This window comes from Pongo abelii, chromosome 7 (assembly GCF_028885655.2).
Source record: "Pongo abelii isolate AG06213 chromosome 7, NHGRI_mPonAbe1-v2.0_pri, whole genome shotgun sequence".
In the NCBI taxonomy this organism is placed as follows: Eukaryota; Metazoa; Chordata; class Mammalia; order Primates; family Hominidae; genus Pongo; species Pongo abelii.
Window position 1 is genome coordinate 26232102 of NC_071992.2, and position 24298 is coordinate 26256399.

The 24298-nt window shown below is 36.6% G+C and overlaps 1 protein-coding gene across 1 annotated transcript; it reads left to right on the forward strand.

The window, feature by feature from the left end:
* The first annotated feature begins 811 nt into the window (after positions 1-811).
* On the forward strand, positions 812-22113 carry ADAMDEC1 (ADAM like decysin 1). Its single transcript, XM_002818913.5, has 14 exons — positions 812-1119; positions 8780-8898; positions 9771-9847; positions 10580-10658; positions 12379-12455; positions 13927-14113; positions 14340-14402; positions 15141-15212; positions 15528-15694; positions 16049-16130; positions 16832-16962; positions 17827-18004; positions 20118-20203; positions 21408-22113. The coding sequence occupies exons 1-14, from the start codon at positions 1032-1034 to the stop codon at positions 21412-21414; spliced, it is 1413 nt and encodes a 470-aa protein (XP_002818959.1). The 5' UTR covers positions 812-1031; the 3' UTR covers positions 21415-22113.
* Positions 22114-24298: the final 2185 nt, after the last annotated feature.

Genomic DNA, 24298 nt, shown 5'->3' on the forward strand with positions numbered 1-24298 from the left:
AACCACACATTACATGGATACTCAACATATGTACAAAATATGATATTCTAAAGTCATTAAAATTATGTCTTAATATTCAATGTCATGAGAATGCTTATGTTATAGTGCCATGAAAAAAAAAAATGAGTTTCTTAAACCCTTTGCCCAATAAGGTTAGCTTTCCTTTTCTGCATAAGAAGATGAAAATAAATTGTAAAAACATAAACAGAAGTTATTTCTTGATGTCGGATCATTGGCAGTCAACTTTTTTCCCATAATAAACTTGTGATATTATAATCATGAAAATCTACCATATTTGTCAGAGAAACGTTGTTATTTTATAAGGTAGAACTCAAAAAGTACACATCAAACGTACTTCATATGTTGTATAGTTCGGTTAAGGCCAGCACTGTCAAGGTTATGTAAATTTCTTGTATATTTCTTATACATGCACATTTCTTTACAATTTTACATGCATGTGCATATGTGTGTGTGCAAATGCATATGAATTTTATAAGAATCTTGAGGCAGTTAATATTATCAGCATCCCCTGTTGACTCATTAGGAGACTCAATGTTAGAGAGATTTGCAGTATCTTGGTTTGTAGGACTTTACCTGGTGCTTTTTAGATTCTGTGTTCACTGTGACAGTATCTCAAAATATGTACAGAATACTGATATATGTCCTAAATATGTGGATTTATTTCTATAAGGATACTGAACAACAATCGTAATGGTCCAGTTTGGTGAGTATGTAGATATGCACGCTAGCACCTCAGTCTCAGTTCACACATTCCCACTGCTTATAGGAGCACCAGGGGCAAACAGTGTCCAGATGTGAGTCCTTAACGAGCTATAACCACAGCCATAAATATCTCTCAAAGATGAGGAACATTCTCATGATGTTGACACTGCAATTTTTTGACAATTTCCCAACACTCTTAAGAAACATTCCCCAATCTCACAGGAAAAGTGGGGGTTTTAATTTTCTTGTTCAACTTCTAAAGAGAAATTGGAGAAGATAAAACTGGACACTGGGGAGACTACAACCTCATGCTGCGTGGCATCTCCCAGCTACCTGCAGTAGCCACCATGTCTTGGGTCCTGCTGCCTGTACTTTGGCTCATTGTTCAAACTCAAGGTAAGTACCATCACACCAGCATTTTACATAAAAGTCAAATTATTTGATGAATATTTAAAGTGCCTTTTGAAAAAAAATGGCGTATGTTTTTATGGTCGAAAGATCACTACCATTTGCATTTTGGTATATTTTCTACCTCTCTCTCTGCAAAAGCAAACTATATATACATATGTATGTGTATCTTTTTGAGTGAAGATATTTTAAACCACTATATGAAACATGGCTTCTAAAATTTGTCCTATTTTCTCCAATTGTTATATATTTTAACAAATTTTATGTTTGCACAATATTTTCGAAAATAGAGGAACAAAAAGCTACATACTGTTCCATTCATTATGTCTTTTCTCTAGTAAATAAAATTTTATTAACATCTTCATGAATCACGGCTGTTTAAAAAATCTGCCCTTTGGGATATTTTGTTGAGAAAAATTCTTAAAAGCAGAATGACAGGGTCCAAATGACTAGTTCTGGAAAAGGAACCCTTTTTGTCTTTGAGATTGATCATTGATATTATTGATAGATGAACCATTTTGATGACACACTATACACACCCTACAAATAATTTGCAAGTCACTGGTTATTTTACTAGTGATCACATAATAAGCATGTTAAAAGCCAAGCTGTAAACCTATGTATTTCCATGTATAAACACATTTGTGCTAAACCTTGTATTGAAACAGGTAAAGTACATAGCTGAGGAGTTATCCAAGCTCCCTACAAAATTCTCACTTGCCTAGAGGTTGCCGTGCAAAAGCTGCACACATACGGCTGGCTCTAGCCTTCATATTCTTTTACATTTCCTCATTGTCCATCACCAATACTATACCCAAAAGAAGGATAAAATGGAGTAATTATTATACTAATAATTATGCGATATATACACATAGTTTACTGAAGTCTTTTCAAATTTAATTATTCAATCCATATAAACATATAAAGACAGGCTTATAGTCAACACTTTGTGATTTGCATAATGATTTAGTAAAGATGTCTCTGGAATTGTATTTCTTATTTAATAACCCTACTAGATCTATTTTCTTTTCTAAAACACACCATCCCAATGACAACACAGAACTAACTTCCTGGCCAAAAATCAAATCCATGTATTCAAGACAACTTCCTAATCATAGCTCTGCTAGGATGAAAGACAGGGAAGAGTTTAAAATAGAATGAGGGCTAAATCATATATAATTGCATTATTAAACCAAAATCAGATATAATACATTATAATTGCATTATTAAACAAAAGAAAACATTAATTGACCAACTGAACAACTGTGCCTGTGCTGTCTGATGAGAATTAATTGTACCTAGAGAGAAGTCACACAACATACAATGAAATAGAATTTGATTGAAATAAAAAGATAATCTACACATCTTTTTTTCCCCCCATTCCTTAGAGGTCTCAAAATACTCATTGATACATTTCTAGAAAAGTGAAATTTGTTTCTATTACTATTGTTCTCTCAACATTCTGCTGAAAAAGTCACTGAAATACTTCTGAATTTGATGACAGTCTACGATGCCCATAGTGCCCAAGTAGCCCTAAATTTTTAAACATTCCTCCCTATTACTTTAGATAACCCAATAGTTAACAATAAAAGCTATTATTTTGGAAGATATTCATTAGGTTGCAGTTAACTAGATAATTTTATACCTGGTAATGTTGTTATGTTTACCCATACACAATCTTATCTGGTAAATTATTCTTCTTTCGAGCTCACAACTTTCTGGAACTTCCATAAAATCTTACCATCATTGTTAATAGTGCATCAAACAATCATTTTCAAACAAACTTGTACTCATTGAACTGCTAAGCAAAATGAACTTCAGCATTACATTTGTTTTGCTTTGTGTGTATAAAACCACACCAGAAGTTTCTGGGGGAAATGGGAGGGATTGCAAGAAGGTTTTACTGGGTGTTCCGCCATATTCACCAATCTACTTCTCCTTGTCCCTGTATGATCAGCCTTACCGTCTGACCTATCTCTATCTGACCTATCTGTGCTGGCTTAACACATTTGTCTTCTAGATCTTATCCCTTCTCATACAAGGACATTGACCTAACATTTTCCCTCCTTCCTACTGTATCTATTCCATATTCTCTATGGAATCATTCCCATCAGCATATAAAAATTCTCCCAACTTAAAATGAATATCCTTTTTCTTTCTCTTCTGCCAATTAACGTCCTAAATTTTCTCTCTCCTGCCAGGTCTGTCCCGCAGACCCTGGCTGACCGATGAAGTGAGTACTCAGACACAGGTATGCAGTGTAAGAGCAGCTAGCTAGAGCTGCCTGGCCTTAGTGGCCAGAGAGCAGCTTAGTGGCCTGTTTCGCCAGGCCAATTGATTCTGGTTGGCTTGTTTTTCCCACAACTCATCATATTCTGTCCACCAGAGGGGGTATTGACTGGTCTCTAAAGTTGTTTTAGCTAGCACTGACCAGTCCCATGGGGTCATATGGAAGTTGTCTGCTGTGGCCTCAATTAATCATTTCATAAATGGGCTACTGGCTGTTTTCTCTAATGCTTTTTCTTATTTCTTTAGAAGTGTTGAAAGCAATGAGTTCAGGTACCTGATTGCCTTGTTGATCTTGCATCACCGCGCAAGTTAAGAGCTCCCTTCTAATTCCACTTGCCTAAGACAGGATAACAGTAGTGTATCCCTTGTATTTTTTCCAATACATTGGGAGAGAGGGCTCAGGGAAAATATTTGTCTCCTCCGTGGGCCTTTACCTGGTAACGGCAGGGCTGAGGGAGGAGGAGGCGGTAAGGTAGATGATGGTTCTTCCTCCCTTCCCTTTTTAGGCTCTTCTGTGTAGAGTGGGGACAAAGCAGCCCTGACTAAGGCCCATAACATTAAAGATGTTACTGGGACCCGTTTCCCTTGTGCATGATGTTAAGATTTCTCCCCACTTGTTCCCAGAACTCTAGGTTTGGCAAGCCTTCTTCTGGGAACCATGGGTTATAGAAAACAACAGTTTGCAGTAGGTTCCTTAATTGTGCCTCTGAGACAGGCTCTGCTAGCTTTAAGCAGCTGTTTCAATACTTTTATATACTGTTGCTGTTGAGCTGATAACTGTTGTCCCATGACAAAACCCTAGCTTGAAAATCCCCTCAAACTTGGAAATCCGCAGCAGGCGCCAATTACTTACTGCGCAGTCACTTCACTTTCATTCTCGAGGGTTTCGTCACAATCTGTTGCAGCATTCCTCACACGGGGCACCACCTGCCGGGTCTGTCCTGCAGATGCTGGCAGATGAATGAAATGAGTATTCAGACACAGGTATGCACTATAAGAGCAGCTAGGTGACTGCCTGGCTCTGGTGGCCAAACAGCAGCCCCGAGAAGCTGGAGCTGCTTGCTTTTATTCAGTGCAAGCGCAATGCCAAAAACCTGGAGCAAAAACAAACTGTAGGTAATTAACATTTATTGTTCCCCTTTCAGGGAACGTCAGGTGTGCGGATGATCAAAGGTCAGTTCCAGGTCAACATAAGTAGATGAGCCTGTTTAAGATAAATTCCCCTACACTCCCTTGTACTTACTTCTTGCCCTCTGCCTCAGGGTTATAGAATAGCTGCCTTCAGTTATTCTTCCCCGGGGCTCTGCAGAACCTTACGAACTTTCAGAAGGTTTGCGTCCTTTCCCTACAGTTTTTCCCACCACCCTGACCAATCCCCAACATTCCTTTTGCATAAAAAATCTTCAAAGGTACTGTCTATACACTTTCTCTCTAGTTAGTCTCATCCCATTCTCTTCTATCCTACTTCTACAGAGTTTTCATCTCCAACACTCCACCAAGACTGCTCTTACAGCTTCAAGGATGTTAAATCCAGTGGTCATTTTGGGGGCATCATATTCTCATGTTTTTCCTCTCTTTCTTTCTCCGCCTTCCTCTCTCTTTCCTTTTCCATGGCATGAAACACACCATTTCATTTGGTGAACTCCTACCTCGCACTGGCCTCCTTTACTGGTTCCTCCTCTTCTCCTCAATTTCCTAATGTTGGAATAGCCCAGGGCTCAGTGCTTGATACTCTTTTCTTTTGTAGCAGCTTTCAGTTATTTTGTGATTTATCTAATCATTAGCTTTAAGTACCATCCACAAGAGGACAACTCCCATCTTTTTGCTTCCACGCTAAAATGTACTTTATTTCCAACAAATCCACTTAGATGCTGTTTCATGGTGGTCAGGTCTATGCAAACCTGCTCCAAAGCCCAAGGAAGCTGAGATGCCAAAGAAAGAGGCTAAAAGATCCAGTTTCTTAGAAAGCAAGTTTTAATAAGGACTTACAAAGAGAAACCATGTCTGTGTCCTGAGTGGTGACGAGACAAGACAGATGGTGGATCCCTATTCCATTACTCTCCAGACCCAGGGCCTTTATACTGTAGGGGAGGGGTGGTTCAGAAGGGATGTACGGGACAAATGAGGTATGATAGCATTACAGTTGTTTGACCTAAGGGCAAGATTTATGATAAGTACCTGCTCTTACACAAGGAACAATGGATACACTGGAAATCTTAGAGGGCTCCCAGAACAGGGATTAATCAGAAGCCAACTTGCCAGATTAGCATCCAAGATGGAGTTGCTTTGGCCTCTACAGATGCCTAGTAGACATCTCAAAACAATATACCCACAACCTTTCCCACATATCTGTTCTTCCTTCACCTTTCCTCAAGTCTGCCAATGGCAATTCTGTTTGCTCAAGGCAAAAATATCGAGTCATCCTTGATTCCTCTCTTTCTCTCATGTTCTATATCCAATCCTTCACCAATTCTACTGATTTCACCTTCAAAATATATCCAACATTTGACCACACCTCACTGCTTCCACTGATACCACTTTCATCTAAGTCACCACCACCTCTCTCTTAGATTACTGCAATATCCTCCTAAATGATCTCTCTGATTCTACACTTGCCTCTCTGCAGGATATTCTTGACAGATCAGACAGGGCAATCTTATTAAACAAAAGTCAGATTATGTTACTTCTCTACTCCAAACTCTCCAGTGGCCCCCATTTCACACAGAGTAAAAGCCAGATTTTCTATCAGGTCTTGCACAATCTATTCATTTCCATAACCAACCTACTTGCATATTCTATTATTCACTCTTCTCATTCCAGTCCAGCTAGATCCCTGTGGTTTTTTAAATGCACTCTCTATTCAGGATCTCACATTAAAACCTTATTACTAGCTGTTTCCTCTATCCGGAACTCTTTGTTCCCAAAGAACAATATGGTTCAGTCCTGCATCTTCCTGAAGTCTTGGCTTAAAAGTGATCATCTTGATGTGACTATCATTACTTCCCTACTGAAAATTGCAACACTCACCTCCAATCCAGCATTCACAATCTCCTTTACTCTGATATATTTCATCACCATAGCACTTATCATCTTCCAACCTGTAAATATTTTTTCATAATGTATGCTTCATATGTATAAATATATGTAATATAACATCATTTCCCAATAGAATGTAAATTTTATAAGGGCATGGATCAATGTCTATTCTATTATTTTATTTAACCTGACAGCCTCAAACTGTGTGTGGCCTAAAGTCAGCATTCAATAAGTATTTGTCAAATGAATATTTCAGTTTTCACATAAAAGAAATATCAGAGAAGGTAAGTTGCTTTCTGTCTAGAAAAGAATGTAATACTTTTACATTATTTTTTCTTCTATGTAAAAAATCAAATGTAGTGATTTGAGACATCATATTTAAAATAAGAGTATAATATTGACCCAATGTCTCCATGTTTAAAATACGTTTTTGAGTATTAAGAGGTTGAAATTTCACTCAACCTTGTTTGACTATCATTTTGATAGTCATTAAAAAGACACTGTTGGGATGGGCACAATGGCTCATGCCTGTAATCCCGGCACTTTAGGAGGCCGATCCAGTGGATCACAAGTTCAGGAGTTTGAGACCAGCCTGACCAACATGGTGAAATCCTGTCTCTACTAAAAATACAAAAATTAGCCAGGTGTGGTGGTACGCAGCTGTAATCCCAGCTACTCAGGAGGCTGAGGCAGGAGAATCGCTTGAACCTGGGAGGCAGAGGTTGCAGTGAGTCAAGATTGGGCCACTGTACTCCAGCCTGGGTGACAGAGCGAGACTCTGTCTCAAAACAAAACAAAACAAAACAACAACAATAACAAAAACAACACTGTTGGATTTCATTGTATTTTATTTTTTTATTTGTTTTTTACTTTATATATCTTGCAAAGGTTTTTGGCTACTCACATTGTAGTCTACTCTTATAGTTTCCCCAAAGCCAAATAAGGTAGATAGAACAAGAAGCAAGGTAGGAAAACAGGTATTTTGAGGGCTCTTCCAAAATTGCATGATTATTGCTAGCATTGGGACTAGACATTATTAAAATTCATTCTCATTCCAAGCACATGGCTTTTTCCACTAACGGACTCATATTCTCTTTTAATAAAAGATCATTTACTCATACATTTCTAGATTTCCTGTTTTAGTATGTGATGAATCCTTCTCAGGACAGCATTACAGCAGAACTTTGGGAGCTGACTAGGAGGGAATTCTTGCTTTGTGATTTCCTTTCATTTTCCGTATCAGCAGGTATAAAATCTCCTGTTTTCCCTAAGATCACTCTGTCATACTGAGTGGAAAACTGTCTCTAAGCACAGATACTTATGTATGAAAATGTGAGCATTCAGAAATAAGACTGACCTTGTATGAATGATTGAATAATTAAAAGAAAAAATAGAAAAAGTATACTGCCATCTTCCTAATAGGGTACTAAATAATTTTATATATTTTATCTTATTCAAGTTTTACACTAACCTATACCTTAGATAATAATCTGGTACGAAGCTGAAGTGACTTCTACGAGGTTATTTAGCTAGGGCATAAGACCACATCTTTTGGCTCCAAGACAATTTCTTTTCTACTATTTGTAAACAATGAAAATCTGTCTATGTAATGTAATTTCAAGTACATCAAGAAGAACATTGTGTCCATAAACAATCTTCCTACTTCCTCTCTGAGGCTTTAAAACTTTCAAAGAGAGGCCAACAAAAACTTCATTTCTTTGAAATCTAAAGTCTTGGGGGAAAATGCTGAGAGAAAAAGAATCATGGCTTATTGCCACACTGAGGAATAAAATTACTGCTAGTAGAGTCTTTCCTAAAAGTAAATGATTATACACAAATGAAAAACTTAATTTTTTAATCAGGAATTGTGCTTCAGAGGGAAAAGGGTATAAAAAAGAAAAAAAGAAAAAGTCTTGGAGGGCATAGAGAGAAAAATTCACAATTTTTAAGAAGACTCTAAAGCAAGAAGGAAATGAATTACTACAGGCAGAATTCTAGGCTCACACAATCCCTGTTCTTAATCCATAACCTGTCCTTTCTGGGCATGGTGGTCCAGAGTTTGCATACACTGAGAGATCATCTGAAGAATTGTTTTGTAATCTTCATGTCTTTTCAGAATAGATGGAGGGAGAGCAAAAAAAAAAAAAAATCCTTGTTATCAAAGCTGAAGGAGAATTAACTTGTTATTCATAATGTTTGTTTTCTACATAGGAATGTAGTCTTCACTGCTCTTTCAGCAACCCAAGAAATGAAAACAAAACACAACACGACTAAAACCAAAACCTTTAAATCTTTTATGTGAATATTATTTCTCTTTCTCTAGCAATAGCCATAAAGCAAACAACTGAATTAACGCTCCATGAAATAGTTTGTCCTAAAAAACTTCACATTTTACGCAAAAGAGAGATTGAGAACAACCAGACAGAAAAGCATGGCAAAGAGGTAAGCAAGGTGAATGACTGTGGTAGATGTTACAGTCATCCAAAGAGACAATAAAAAGCCTTTTCACTAACAGAAGTGATGTTACAGTTACCATCTAATAGTTTCATATTGAAGCCCATGTATACAACTCCCCTATGTTCAGGAGACAGCTCACAATTTCTCAGAATGCCGCTATGGTTAAGCAGCAGAGAGTCAACAGCCTCACTTGATAAGAAAGGATAAAGCTGCTTAGACATTTGTCTTAAGTTTGAGAGTGAGGAGAGAAGCCCGGGAAGGTCAGCCATCTTTAACGGAGATGTTCCTGGCCAGCCTCACCACTCCTTTTCTCCAGTGAATTGTCTTTTTCCTCAGCCATTTTGTCAATAGTGAAAACTTAAATTTTATATCAGTAGTTAACACAACATTTTATTATTGATTAAAGATACCAATTCTTTGACTATTACATTGTTGCAAGTATTTCCCTCATTTTGTAATTGTTACCTAATTCTTAGTGGGTTGAGAGTTTTTGTTGTTTTTTAGTATTTAATTTAATGTATTTAGTTTGGTTTTAAAGTAAGAAAAATACACACCTTGTTTTGATTCCCTGGCTGATCCTGAGACAGTATACTGTACATTAGGGCAAATGAGAAGTCCCTATCTCACATATTAAAGCTAGTTTAATCTATAAGTGTTATTATCACATAATTGTACTTTTTGGAAGTCCACGTTAGTGCATAATTTGTTTTGTCTTCCATATTTTAAAAACACAAAAGAACTGCTTTTATCCTATATGCGTTTGTAATTGTTCTTCTAATACATACTACATATATCATTATAATTATTTTAGTTATGCTCAGAAATGTAAATTGTTTGATGTAATTAAATGTTTTCAGGAAAGGTATGAACCTGAAGTTCAATATCAGATGATCTTAAATGGAGAAGAAATCATTCTCTCCCTACAAAAAACCAAGTAAGTTGTACCTCCAAAAGTCTAATCCCTGGATTAGGTTATGAAATTGGGGAGCAATCTTTTTGAGGCTCCATTTAGTGTGGTTTGACATAGAAGACATGAGGCATTTTGAGCTTTAGATGATACTAGTTTGTGCTAAAAAGGCTGATTTCCTAGGAAATTATATACAAAGTGTAAAACAAAAGGAATGGCATATATAAATGACTTTCTTCTTTGACCTTCTGAGAACTTACTGAACTTCTTTTTCTACTCAGATAAACTCAAGACTATGATGCAGCTTTCCATTCTTTTATGAGAATATGTGTCCAAGGCTGATTCAAAATGCATGGCCTAGAGATAGATTCCAGGGGATGGGGTTCCTCCTAGTTCTATAGCAGTTAGTAAACTTCTCCCTGAATGCAATGGGCCTATAAGCATATTTATGACCCAGCACCCTTCAAAGCTTCTGTGGAGGTGGTGTCTTTGGTGCAAGAAATCTCAAAATTACTAATTTGAAGACAGGGATCTGCAGATGGGAAGAAGATGAGGGGACTTCCTCCCTCAGATTTAATAGGAAGAACTAACTCTCTGATTTGCTTCAGTAGCAGAGCTCCAATGTTGGAAGAGGATTAGTAGGTCAGAACCTTAGCTATTTATCACTGTAAACACTATCACTCTTTTAGCGCTGAAGTTCAGGAAGTTCTGCCGTTCTTCCCATCCTGAGTGGTTCATGCAGCTCTCTGCTCTCTACAGGCATCTCCTCGGGCCAGACTACACTGAAACATTGTACTCACCCAGAGGAGAGGAAATTACCATGAAACCTGAGAACATGGTAGGGTCCGAATACTTTGTGGGTCTGAGTTTTAGATGTTATTAGTTTGTGCTAATGTTAACTAAGATCTCCAAAAGGCTCAATTATTTTACAAAATTCATAGGTCCAAGAACAACTTCAAAAACTAATCAAAGGACTTGAAAGCAAGGTGCTTATCTGTGATCAATGAGACAACAGTTTGGAAAATCACATTCAGCTTTTAAAACACAGGAGCAGCAGAAGGCTTCCAAGTGTCACATTTTTGGAAGCAACCAAAAGTCCACTTGTCCCTAGACCATTTTATCCATAGGCTAGAAAAATTCTTCTCTATAGGTACTTAAAACCTCATGTCACTATTTACTATTTTCTGGAGATACATGTATTTATCCTGAGGTCAGCAATAAAATATCAATTATTAATATTTTTATATCTGATTAAATCATCATCCCATAGATAATACCAGGGCCAAATGTCAGGCATTAAGAATCATGGCATAAAACCTAAAGTATAATAAAAAAAAAAAAAACAGAATCATGGCATAGAATATCAGGAAGAGAATACAATAAATCTCAGTCAAGAGGTGTTCATGTTCCCAAGCTAAGAGAGCTTCTCAGAGCCATCCTACAAGGTACCCTAAACATACAATTCTCTATATAAAAAAAAAAGACTTCTGCCACAAAATGGTTCTTTGTTCCCCATGCTCATTAAAACTTATTTCATGAACATCTGAATTTTTGCTAACACTATCTTCAGCGGACAGTGTCTGATAAATTAATTTATGCTCAATTGTTAATAGCTGATGATACATAAATGAGGAATCTTCTCAAGTCTTCTATGAGAAAATGTTTATGTTGACGATATCTCTTCCAAAAAGGGAGAAAAGACCACAGATGGAATTTCATACCCTGAGGCAGGTCAATTTATTTTGCACTGGAGTTTTTTCACCACCTTTTTTAGATCACTCCACATAAGTGGCCCCTTAACTTTGCTGATGTGGACCAACAATCATGTCTGAATCTCTAATTGTAGACAAATAATTTTGTGTTTATGAGGCTGATAAAGGGATTCCACTAACAGACCAATTAAAACAGCGATTAAATCAGTTAGTCTGAGGAGCTCAGGAGTGATAGTGTGAAATATCAGGGATTCCCCAGTCTAGAAAAATAAATGTCTCATTTTACTTATTTGTAATGCACAGTGCCTTTGGCAGTCAGCACAGGGAAGCCAAATTCTTGAGCACTGACCCCCAAACCTGAGGACCCACTGGGAGTACTGTACATCCCAAGAGGATTGGCTACTTCTCAGAGAAAGCATCCACTTTCACTATGAGCCCACCTAGGTTTAACTTCCCTGAACTCCTCCTTAGTGTAAATTAATGTCAGAAAAACAGCTCAGCCACCAAATATAGAGCAATTCCAGTGAAGCAATTCAGTGAAGCCCACCTAGGTTTAACTTCCCTGGACTCCTCCTTAGTGTAAATTAATGTCAGAAAAACAGCTCAGCTACCAAATATAGAGCAATTCCAGTGAAGCAATTCTGAAAACCTCTGAGGTTCTTGCTGTTTGTGTTTCTGAGGATTGGTCTGGCCACAGTCACTACTTGAAGGATTTTTACATATTCAAGATGGTAGCTTTCCTCACAACTGTGATACATGTATTCTCATAGTTTATACATCACACACACACGCACATACACACACACACGCACATTTCTGAAGCATAATTTCTTTTTTCCACTCCAGGAACACTGTTACTATAAAGGAAACATCCTGAATGAAAAGAATTCTGTTGCCAGCATTAGTACTTGCGATGGGTTGAGGTAAGAACTACCATCAAAATTACTCAAGATCAAGAAGCTTTTTGTTACACAGAATTAAGGGCTACTAGATACTGTCTTCTTACTATTTTGGTAAATTTTTCATTGCTGAAATGCTGAATATATGTGGTTAAAGTGAAGAACAAAGTAGTACCCTGACAATCATTTCATAATCTGCTGCTCTAGGAGAAGTCAGGCCTAGCAATGTAAAACAAGAATGCTACACTCTGGACCTTGATGATATCTGGATCCACTTCTGTATTTTCCACCCTACTCTCTGAAATAGTTACTTCCTGTTTTCTAAAACATTCTTCCCTGCAATTGTCACAGTTGAACTTAATTTTAGAATTATATGTGTTTCTGTTTACATAAATAATTCTTGCCAATGCAAGAAAGTTTGGAAAGTAAGAAAAAGCACAAATAAGAAAATAACAGGCTGGGCGCAGTGGCTCACGCCTGTAATCCTAGCACTTTGGGAGGCCAAGGCAGGCAGATCACGAGGTCAGAAGATTGAGACCATCCTGGCTAACACGGTGAAACCCCGTCTCTACTAAAAATACAAAAAAAAATAGCCGGGTGTGGTGGTGGGCGCGTGTAGTCCCAGCTACTCGGGACGCTGAGGCAGGAGAATGGCATGAACTCAGGAGGCAGAGCTTGCAGTGGGCCGAGATGGCGCCACTGCACTCTAGCCTGGGTGACAGAGCGAGACTCCGTCTCAAAACAAAAAAAAAAGAAGATAACAACTACCACAAAAGGTGACCTCTGAGTGATCACTGTTATTAACATTTTGTCATGTTTGCACCCTTATATACACATATAGACAAATGTATCTTTCACAGAGTTGAAATAAAAAAAAAAAAAACCACATTGTTCTTCCAACATGGCTGATAACACACATGACAAGTTTTTCACATATCACAAAATACCTTCAGGGATATAATTTTGAACGGTTAAGTTGGATTGTAATATTTTATTATATGGATTCACCTTCTATTTATGAACTAATTATCATACTATTGTGATTATAGAAAGAGGGATTCTTTAAGCTACTTCTAATCCCAGCTTGTTACTCTGGTTGGCCTGCTGATCATTCATGTTCCCCTCTGGGGTTCTTGCTATCTAAATATTCCCTTACTCCATTTTCCATTATAGTCCTAGGATCTGCCGTGAAATATTTGTTAAATGAATCAATAAACTATGGAAAAATATTTACCATGGAGCAAATTCCAAATTATTTGGGGTTGCTTCATCTTTATAATTCTTGTTCAGAATTCTCTTGGTAAATAAGTTAGGCTTCATTTTATATCGACAAATAGTGATTCTAACTTACATTACCCAAAGTTAGCTGAAAGGTCTATGAATGACAAGGCTATGTGTGAAATTGGGATGGAGGGGCAGACATCAATCCATTCTTGGACGCAAATATGACTCTGTATGTCAGGAATCCTGAAATATAAGTCTCTATATCTCCCAGAGGATACTTCACACATCATCACCAAAGATACCTGATAAAACCTCTGAAAAGCACAGACGAGAAAGAACATGCTGTCTTTACATCTAACCAGGAGGAACAAGACCCAGCTAACCACACATGTGGTGTGAGGAGCACTGACGGGAAACAAGGCCTAATTCGAATCTCTAGATCACTCAAAAGCCCAGAGGTGAATACAATTCCCTTACCTCATCACTTACTTCAACTGTCACAGCAAAGATAGGCGATATACTACTATTCTTAGAAATGAGTAGTATGCGTATGTATCAAGCCTATAATTTATTTACTTATTTTTCTATTTATTTTCTATTTTAGGGAAAAAAGTCTCCTTTTAAGCTTTGGAATCTTTTAGGATAAAGATAATGATTAACAATGTTCTTTTATTCTTTGTAAAGAAAGAAGACTTTCTTCGGGCACAGAAATACATTGATCTCTATTTGGTGCTGGATAATGCCTTTGTGAGTATGAAACACACGGGCATCTCGGCCAGTTCAGTCACCCTTTAAGTATACTTATCAGGCAAAAGCAAGCAACAAACTATTTTAGCTAATCATGGGGCGTTTGTCCACCTGGGTGTCTTGGCTGTTCACATGCCTTGCCAGCAATAGTTATTATCTCCTCATCCCCTTTAATATCCATCTGCCACCAAAATATTTAGATATTGGCAATATACTTAATACCAGATAGCTACAGGCAATCAACCAAAAAAGAAAAATAAAAGGAACGCATTATTAAAATATTGCAATACTTTATATCTTAATACAAAATTAAAAATATTTAATATAAATATTATGTCAATATAAAATCAACACAAAACTCTATATAACTTAGAAACTATATTGATAGATACAGAGGAAAATACTAGAATCTACATTTCTATCTAGCAAATATTATTTTGTAATCAAATTTTAATCACATGATTCGGTTTAAAAACCTAAAAATTGTTAATTTGATGTATTCAACTTTAAAATGAAGAACACTAAAATTTTACACGAATGTCTAACTTTTATCAAAAAACTCTTAACATTTGAAATAGAATTTGCCATAACGCAGTCTTAAATTATTTAATTATGGAATGAATAGATGTTAATTGTAGTGAAATGCATAATTTTTCTTAAAATGTGAAATCTTGTATGCCATCAGCTTTCTCAGTGTAATCTGCTATTTCACTATACTTTGTGTTTTGTATTTTACAGTATAAGAACTATAATGAGAATCTAACTCTGATAAGAAGCTTTGTGTTTGATGTGATGAACCTACTCAATGTGGTAAGACATTAGTCATGTAAACCTCATGTTTCTGCATAGAAGCCTGGAACTTCCCTATGATTTCACCAACAAGAAGTTAAAAAGATCACAAATGCCTTAAGTTAAACAGTTCAGGGAAATTTTAGCAGAAGAAGCATCAACATCAAGGTGAAATCACATGCATGGCAACAAAGACAACTTTTAAAATTTTTACTTTCAAAATGGAAATTCATTACTTGCAGTCCATCACTTTATCTATCACTTGTGGTCAACAAAAGCTCTCAAACACGAAAGGAATCCTGAACATTTTTATGAAGATAAATGCTCTTTCCACAGATTTATAACACCATAGATGTTCGAGTGGCCTTGGTAGGTATGGAAATCTGGTCTGATGGGGATAAGATAAAGGTGGTGCCCAGCGCAAGCACCACGTTTGACAACTTCCTGAGATGGCACAGTTCCAACCTGGGGAAAAAGATCCACGACCATGCTCAGCTTCTCAGGTGAGCACATGCTGGCCAGGTGAATGTAGGCACGATGGATAGCTATCCCCAAGGTTCCTTAGCAGGGATTTCCACTCTGTAATATTTCCCTGATCAATTGTCAGAGTGCTTGACATTTTACCACTAGCAATTCACCTGTGAGATTACTGGATCAATAATCCGATGACAGAATGAGCTCTTGGATGTAAGATAAGCATCTGCGGTCATTATAACGCTAAGGAATAGTAGAAGTTTTTTGGGGCCTAGTGAATATAAAAAGGCTAGGGCAGTGAGGCAATTCGTTAACGTAATTAACAAAAGCTAATGGTTACAAAGGCTCAGATTGTGACAATAGTATCTGTGACTTTCACACAGCGGGATTAGCTTCAACAATCGACGTGTGGGACTGGCAGCTTCAAATTCCTTGTGTTCCCCATCTTCGGTTGCTGTTATTGAGGTTTGTAAATTTATAGTAAGGCTCCCTGTGGTTCTGTATTCTCTATGAAGGCCGGCATAATACCTTATATAGAATGAGCAAAATGAACATTTGCTGAATCAGTGAATCAAGGTAGAAATGGAACTACTGGTAGGTCATTGCACTGAAGATCCCTTGGATTATGAAACAGAACATCTCCTTATATCAGCCTTGCTAGAATGTGCCATGTCATTCTTTAGTTCATGTTAGAAAATCAAAGCAGGAATATTGGAACAGAAATGGGATCCAGTAACCTCTGTGGCCTGGACTAATACTAGTCATCCCCAGTATCTATGGCCAGAGAGGCCAGACAAGGAAGAAAGGTGCATGCAGGTGTTATGTGGCCAAGCACTCAAGTGTCATAGGTATCATAGCAATAGGTTTTGGAGACCTCTGATATGGTGCCTATGAGTACTTCCTATGAAGAATGTAATTAATTTAACCATGATTTACTGGTAACTTAGTATCCATTAGTTCAACAAATATTTATTGAATAAAATGTATTGTATTCATAGGACCCAACCACTTCAAATGCTCTTTCAACATTTTGCAATACACAGTGACAGGGAAAGGAGCTAACGATTCACTAATTTTCATCTCTTAAGCCATTTTTAAAGTACTGCACGTTGGCAACAATTGAATAAAAAAAGAATAAATAAATGTGTCTACTTTTTTTTTTCCAGGCTAAAAAAAAGAATAATGTGGCTCTTGTAGGAGTGATGTCACATGAGCTGGGCCATGTCCTTGGTATGCCTGATGTCCCATTCAACACCAAGTGTCCCTCTGGCAGTTGTGTGATGAATCAGTATCTGAGGTGAGACCTTGTCATCCTAGAAGAAGAGAGATGTTTTCCAAATCTTAAAGAATTCGGAAGCAGTCTACAGATGTTGAATGGGCATATTTTTTCCCAAAGATCGTGTGTCCCATTAATTCAACCTCCAGTGTCTTGATGCACAAATTTTAAAAACTACCAGGGCTCATTCTTTAAGATTTCCGAATATGCCAAGATAGAGCTTGCAAGTATGATGACCTTATAATTTTAACTTAAAATAATTCCAACTTAAAATGAACCCATAGTTTCTAAAAGTATTAATCTCGTTATGATGATGACAGGATCTTCTTATATTCCCATCATCAATCAACCAATCAATCTATTTTTGCATATTTATGAATTACCTGTGAATGCCAGGCACTTTGCAAAGACTTTAGGATAGAAAAATAAATAAAACATACTTTGTTCTTGAAATGCTCACAAGGAAAAGAGAAATATTTCCATACAGCCCAGAAGCCTGCAACTACTTCCCTTCACTAGTTCATTATTATTATCTCTTTCCCCTCATTTCTCAATGCAAAATGAGTGGATAATTGCAAATGGTGATGGCTGTCACTGCTGTCCTTTAGAACAACACTAAATGGCCACATGGAAATTGAAATCCTTCCAGCTCTATGACTTAGGCTCTAGGAAAAAAGATTTCCAAATACCATAGTATGCATGCTCTACCACCCACAACATTTAATACAGGGCAGTCCTAAATGGTTGCCAAATTTGGAATTTCCATTGAGCTCGGTAGGACAGTTAGATAAGTCAGAGTCTCATGTTTCTTTATCTTTTTTCTGTGTTTCACATAGAAGGCACCACACTGTATATCATATTATTTGAGTTTTCTTCTGATTACAGTTCAAAATTCCCAAAGGATTTCAGTACATCTTGCCGCACACATTTTGAAAGATACCTTTTATCTCAGAAACCAAAGTGCCTGCTGCGAGCACCTATTCCTACAAATATAATGACAACACCAGTGTGTGGGAACCACCTTCTGGAAGTGGGAGAAGACTGTGATTGTGGCTCTCCTAAGGTATTATGTATTAGAGTTTGACTGGGGCAGAAGAATTATGCAGTTTTCTTTTTGTTTTCCAATATTCTTTTGGAAATTCTTTCTAAAGAAAAACTTGGCATCATAGTTAAAAAGTAGATTTGCACTTGTGTTTTTGCTACTGAATTTAGTCATCCTTTGAAAGGCATTTCAAAAACCAGGACATGATTTTGACATAATTATGTGAAGTTAAATGTAAAGAAGTAAATTGTTAACTGTAACATGTCACTTATGATCTTTCCAAAACGTGTATTAGTCAGAAATCCCTAAATGACATAATGTCACAGTTGATCATCTGTTGAACAGTAACAATTAGAGATCTAGAAGTAAGTTCTACTCAGAGGGAGAGTTTGTCTTTTCTCATCAAGCCAGTGTGTAAACCAGGTTGTAAACAGAGAAGAAACAGGAAAAGAAAAAATAATCACAAAAATCTGTAGAAAATGGGCTATTAACATAGAACATCCAGAATAAGCACTATGATTCTGCTAATTTCTATAAATTAGACTCCTTCAAGGCATTTGTGTACTCTAAAGAATGCTGATCACTAGCAATCCCATTGGCTTCTGAAAGATATTTCTGTTGTCGTAACAAGTTTCTTTTACTTTTAAGACAAAGACTAAGAATTCTTATTTGAAGAGACTTGCACATAGCAGATAATCTGAAAATTACTTTTATATACACCATCTCTTCTATTACTCACAAATATACAAAATATTGTCATTGTCCCAATTTAGAGACAAAGTGAGGCTCAGAAAAGTTACTAGTTTCAAAGATACACAGCTAATCATTGGTGAAGAAGGATGCAGCCCAAGAAGTATCCATTACTTAAGATGGCTCTGTGACAATGAGCATGGCAGCTAAACTCTCTATGCTTCAGTTTATGTATTCAGAAATTTTAGGTGGTTAGATTACATCAGAAGACTACACAGCCTAACTTAGTCATTTGTGAAGAATATTGTAAACTTTCTGTTAATTATAAAGAGGCATGGAATTTTACAAAAGATTTGACATTTTGTAATAAATTAGAGTTATCTTTACCTTGTTCTTACTTGCTTACATCCCTCTGTGGTTTCTTGGGTGGAAGACAATTGAAGATACTCAAAACCCTAGGTACTTCTGGTTTCAGCAAGTAAATGGTATGCATTTACAGAGAAGAAAGGGGGAAAGGATGAAGGAAGAGGCCAAGAGAGGACCGTTGTATACACAATATGTAACATCTAAAATTCTTGAATTATGTCAGTCAACTCCTGTATTATTTTCATATCTTGTTGATAGTTTTCTTATGTAATTGAATAAAACCAGAGAGTTCAGGCTTAGGAACAACTGAATTTCTAAATAACTGTTTTCTTATCCAAAAAGTAGTATATATACTTCATACAGTATTGTTTATTGAGTAATCCAATTTCTCATAGATCTGATATCCAAGTTTATTATTCCTAGGTATATAATTAGGGGGTTTCTTTTTAGATTTTAAAAATAAGATTTCTGTCCAGATATTTCTCCCAGGCATCACACTATTTTAAAGATTGTAACTTGACAATGCATTTTAATGTCAAGTCTCTTCATTGTTTTGTCGTTACTGTTTTTGTTGCAAATTTGCCCTCAAATACCATTGAGATTTGATGGAAATGCATTAAATTTATATTTAACTTTGAAAGGCACTGATATTTTTACAATATTAAGTATTGTCTTAAAAGACAAGTTGCCTTTAAAGTTTCTGAGGAAATTTATATATAAAGTTCTTCATGGAGTTCTTGCACTTTTGAAAGGCTTTCTAAATTATTTTCATACTTTTTTTCTGCTGTATGTTCAATTTTTTTTAGTTTGGACTTACACATCATACATCTAGACAAAATTTATTTTTGAAAAATTCTTGAATAATTCTATTTCTCACCTTTTGAGAAGTCTTCATTGCTGATAATATTTTGTTTTCTATTTTTCAATGTCCTTGGTCATTTTCACTGGAATTTGCCTATCAGAGTAATTTAGCTTAAAAAGTAAACTTTCATTGCCATCTTGTGCCAGAATTCTATCACCTAGTCTATGGGAAGAAAATGTTGAACCCACCTTTTTCCATTGTGTGTGTGCATTGAAGGAATGTACCAGTCTCTGCTGCGAAGCCCTAACGTGTAAACTGAAGCCTGGAACTGATTGTGGAGGAGACGCTCCAAACCATACCACGTAAGACCTTTTGTTTTCTTTGTTCCAAAACGTTTTCTCACTTTTATTTCAGATTTGAGAAAAATATGCCACTGGGTTCTATAATACACTAAAACATAACGTATTTTATATTTTTCAAACGACTCAATTTTGGAGAGGAAAACTAGCAACCATTATGAGCATGACTAAGGATTGTAGACAAACACTCATGAGAAAGTAGCTACTTTGACATCTGTGAGATTAGGGCTGCTGGAATCTGTGCCAAAAACTGTTTAAATTCCTGTTAGAGAATGAAGAGTTTAATACAAACCAAAATGAGAAAAGAAAAGTGTATTTAAAAACAGCCGCAGTTGATGAGCTCGTTTTATTCTTGGTTAAAAGCTGATAGTTTTAATTTGCAAGGCTGTCAGAAAATCAATAGCATTTAAGAACATGCTATAAGATTTGACAATTTTACTCCCTTTAAAGTGTCTCAATGAGTCATAATCCAGGTAGTAGTTCTGCGTCTTATACAATCCTATATGAGTTGGGCTAGGGAACCCAATTACTTGGAAAATGGTTCTTGTTTCAGTGAAAAATAACCTCTAAATATAAAAATGGCAACAAGAAAAGTCAAAAATAGGGGAAAGACTCAGGATACATTTTCTTTACTCCCCTTTCGCGATTCTTTTCTGGAATTGAAACTACAGAGACAGTATAAAGAAAATAATTGACTCAAGCACCATCAATTATCATTTCATTGGGAATGGATCGGCAAGGTCAAAGATAAGGACCAACGCTTGTTTATTTACCAAGCACCATTTAATACAGCCTACATGAATGATGGAATTAATCCACTCTGCAGGGAATTCTGGAAATTGCGCCCAGGCCAGAAACACAGCACCACAAAAGAAAAAAAATCATCCAGCTATTTAGGGGCTTGGAACCCTAGGTGAACATGCCCCTTACTGTGTAAGATAGGCAATTTATACCATGGAAGAAAATTGGAGGTGGACTCAGGAAACTAAAATTCTAGTCTTTTCTGTCAAAAACTAGCTGTGGGACTTTAAGTCGAGATAAATTAGTTTTTTTCCCTCATAAAATATAGCTAATGGTATAGTCTCTTAAATAATCTGAATTGTTATTCACATAATTTAAATTCTATACATTTTCATTATCATTATTACATAATATTTTATAACTTGTAATAACCCTGGCTTCCACATTTTATTTTTCCTTCAATCAGAGAGTGAATCCAAAAGTCTGCTTCACTGAGACGCTACCTTGCCAGGACAAGAACCAAGAACTCTAACTGTTCCAGGAGTCTTGTGAATTTTCACGCATAATGGTCTTTCACTTGTCATTCTACTTTCTATATTGTTATCAGTCCAGGAAACAGGTAAACAGATGTACTTAGAGACACTGACTGTTTGTTTAGGCCTAATCTTTCATGGTTTTTTGTTTTTTTTAAAGATCATGAATTTGTGACTTATTTCTGCCCTTTGGAGAACAAAACAAAGTAGTTTTCCATCAAAGCACCTTAAAATGCACTGCTGAACTATTCAGAGTTAACACTCCAGAATTGTTAAATTACAAGTATTATGCTTTAACGCTTCTTTCATCTTACTAGTATGGCCTATAAAAAAATAATACCGCTTGATGGGTGAAGGCTTTGGCAATAGAAAGAAGAACAGAATTCAGGTTTTATGTTATTCCTCTGTGTTCACTTTGCCTTGCTCTTGAAAGTGCAGTATTTTTCTATATCATGTCAAGAATGATTAAATGTAAATATTTTTCATTCTATCACGTATATCCTATGCACACATCTCCTTCATCATCATATATGAAGTTTATTTTGAGGAGTCTACATTGCTTACATTTTAATTGAACCAGCAAAGAAGGCTTAATGATTTAATGAACCATAATGTCAATAAAAACACAACTTTTGACGCTTTTCTGTGTGGTCATTTTCAAAACTGAGTATTTTCAAACTTCTTTGTAGGTTTGTGTTAGGTGCTGAAGCCTCACATCACTGGAAAATCATCGCTCTGGTAATTTGATAATATTGTCACAGATAGCCAAGCAATGCTATATAGATATGAGAAAAGGAGGTCATATCATGTTTTCTTGCCCAAAATGGCATGATGTGAGGCCAGTCACACAGGAAGACTAGGGTTCTTCCTCAGCTTTCTTTCTCGAAATAATTTTTAACAATTAATGAAAGTTACCTAAATTTCCACAGATGCCTATGCTGGGAGACTAGAAACTTAGACATATTTTTAAAGATTGGGCTTTGAAACCAAGGGCCTCCTGGAATGCCCTGTATGCTGGTGTTGGCCATCTCCCCCTTCATGGCCTCAGTGTCATCGATGGGCTGGCACTGCCAGTGATTCCTGTGAAGCTGCGTGCCAGGTGTGCGTGTCAGCCCGGCTACAGCCCCAGGATATGCCTTGCCAAGATCTCCACTGCCCACGGGTTTGATACGAACTTCCAGCCAATTCTTCGAAGGAAAAAGGGCTTCTTAGGGCATCCTTTCCACCCCACCCCCAACCCCTGACCTTGTGCTCAGGTAGAGGTTTCTTATAGCAAAACTGACTGAGCCGCAGGGATTAAAATCAGCGGCATGCTGGAGACTTCTAGTACAGGCTTGTGAACATCAACTGTTAAACTTTAAGGAATATTGTGAGCTGGTTGCTAAACATAGCCACTACTGAAACCCAACGTGTATAAATTCATAATTAAATAAATTCTAGCAAAAGCAAAGGAAATACCCAAACTTATCACTCCCTGTTCTACTACATTTGACTCGTCTAAGCTCTATGGTTATTTAATTCTAACATAGTTATGTGATGGAAATACTATATAACCATGTGCTACTGACACCTCTTCCCTGCTGTCTGACCAGTGACATCACGTTGCAGTGGTATATGATAGGAGAACTTTAGCACAGAATAGCCAAATGCTACAAATCGAGGTTTGATTTATTGTTTTCTTTATTGTCTATACTTAAGAAAGTGGTGGAGTTTTAACTTAAAAGTAAGTCTTGTTTATAGCAATTAAAATGTGAAAGCATAAAATTTTGAAAGGATATTTTTTCATTATTTGAAAACTATCATCCAACTCAATAGTCACTCACACTTTTAATGAATGAGTGAAATTCTAATATACGTCTTTATTCTTTCAATTTTACTCATTGATGTAAGCAAAAATATCAACCAAAATGTTGGAACTATACTCATTCATTGCTTGCCAGCATAGTTTGGCTAAGGCATAATAGTTCAACAGAAACCAATGAAAGCATTCTGTTAAAATCAATTGCCTGTTTAGAATTATAGTAATATTGTATTTTTAATTATTATTTGAAAACTGCATGCTACACATTATATCACTGAAATTTAGAATAAACATAGGTACTTATATGTACACATCCTTTTTTTCCCCAAGAGATAGCTTTTTTTCTCAGCAATAATTATTTTTTTAATTTTTATTTCAATAATTTTGGGGGTACAGGTAGTTTTTGGTTACCTGGATAAGTTATCTAGTGGTGATTGCTGAGATTCTGGTGCACCCATCACCTGAGCAGTGTACATTGTACCCATACATAGTCCTTTGTCCCTCACCCTTCTTCCAACATTTCCCCCCAATCCCCCAAAGTCTATTATGTCATTCTTGTGCCTTTGCATCCTTATAGCTTAGCTCCCACTTGTAAGTGAGAACACAGAATATTTGGTTTTCCATTTCTGGGTTACTTCACTTAGAAGAATGGCCTCCAGCTCCATCCAAGTTGCTGTAAAAGACATTATTCCCTTTTATGGCTGTGTAGTATTCCAAGGTGTATATATACCACATTTTCTTTATCCACTCATTGGTTGATGGGCATTTAGGTGGGTTCCAAAAAGGGAACACCTTTATACTGCTGGTGGGAATATAAACAAGTATAACTAGTATGAAAAACAGCATGGAGATTCCTTAAAGACTTAAAAGTAGGACTACCAGGGAGTCAGCTTTTAAAAATTTACCAGCATACCACTGATTATAGAACCTTAAACATAAACTTTTAAAGTTCCATACGTAGCTACCTGCTCCAAGGCAGGCAAATGAATGTCATCAGAGTGGTCAGGGAATGCAGTAGGATGG

Excerpts from the sequence above, each read along its gene's own strand:
- ADAMDEC1 (XM_002818913.5), top strand. The coding sequence starts at position 1,032 with ATGCTGCGTGGCATCTCCCAGCTACCTGCAGTAGCCACCATGTCTTGG. Across the intron at positions 15,695-16,048 it reads GACCATGCTCAGCTTCTCAG|CGGGATTAGCTTCAACAATC; the intron begins GTGAGCACATGC and ends ACTTTCACACAG. Across the intron at positions 16,131-16,831 it reads CTTCGGTTGCTGTTATTGAG|GCTAAAAAAAAGAATAATGT; the intron begins GTTTGTAAATTT and ends TTTTTTTTCCAG.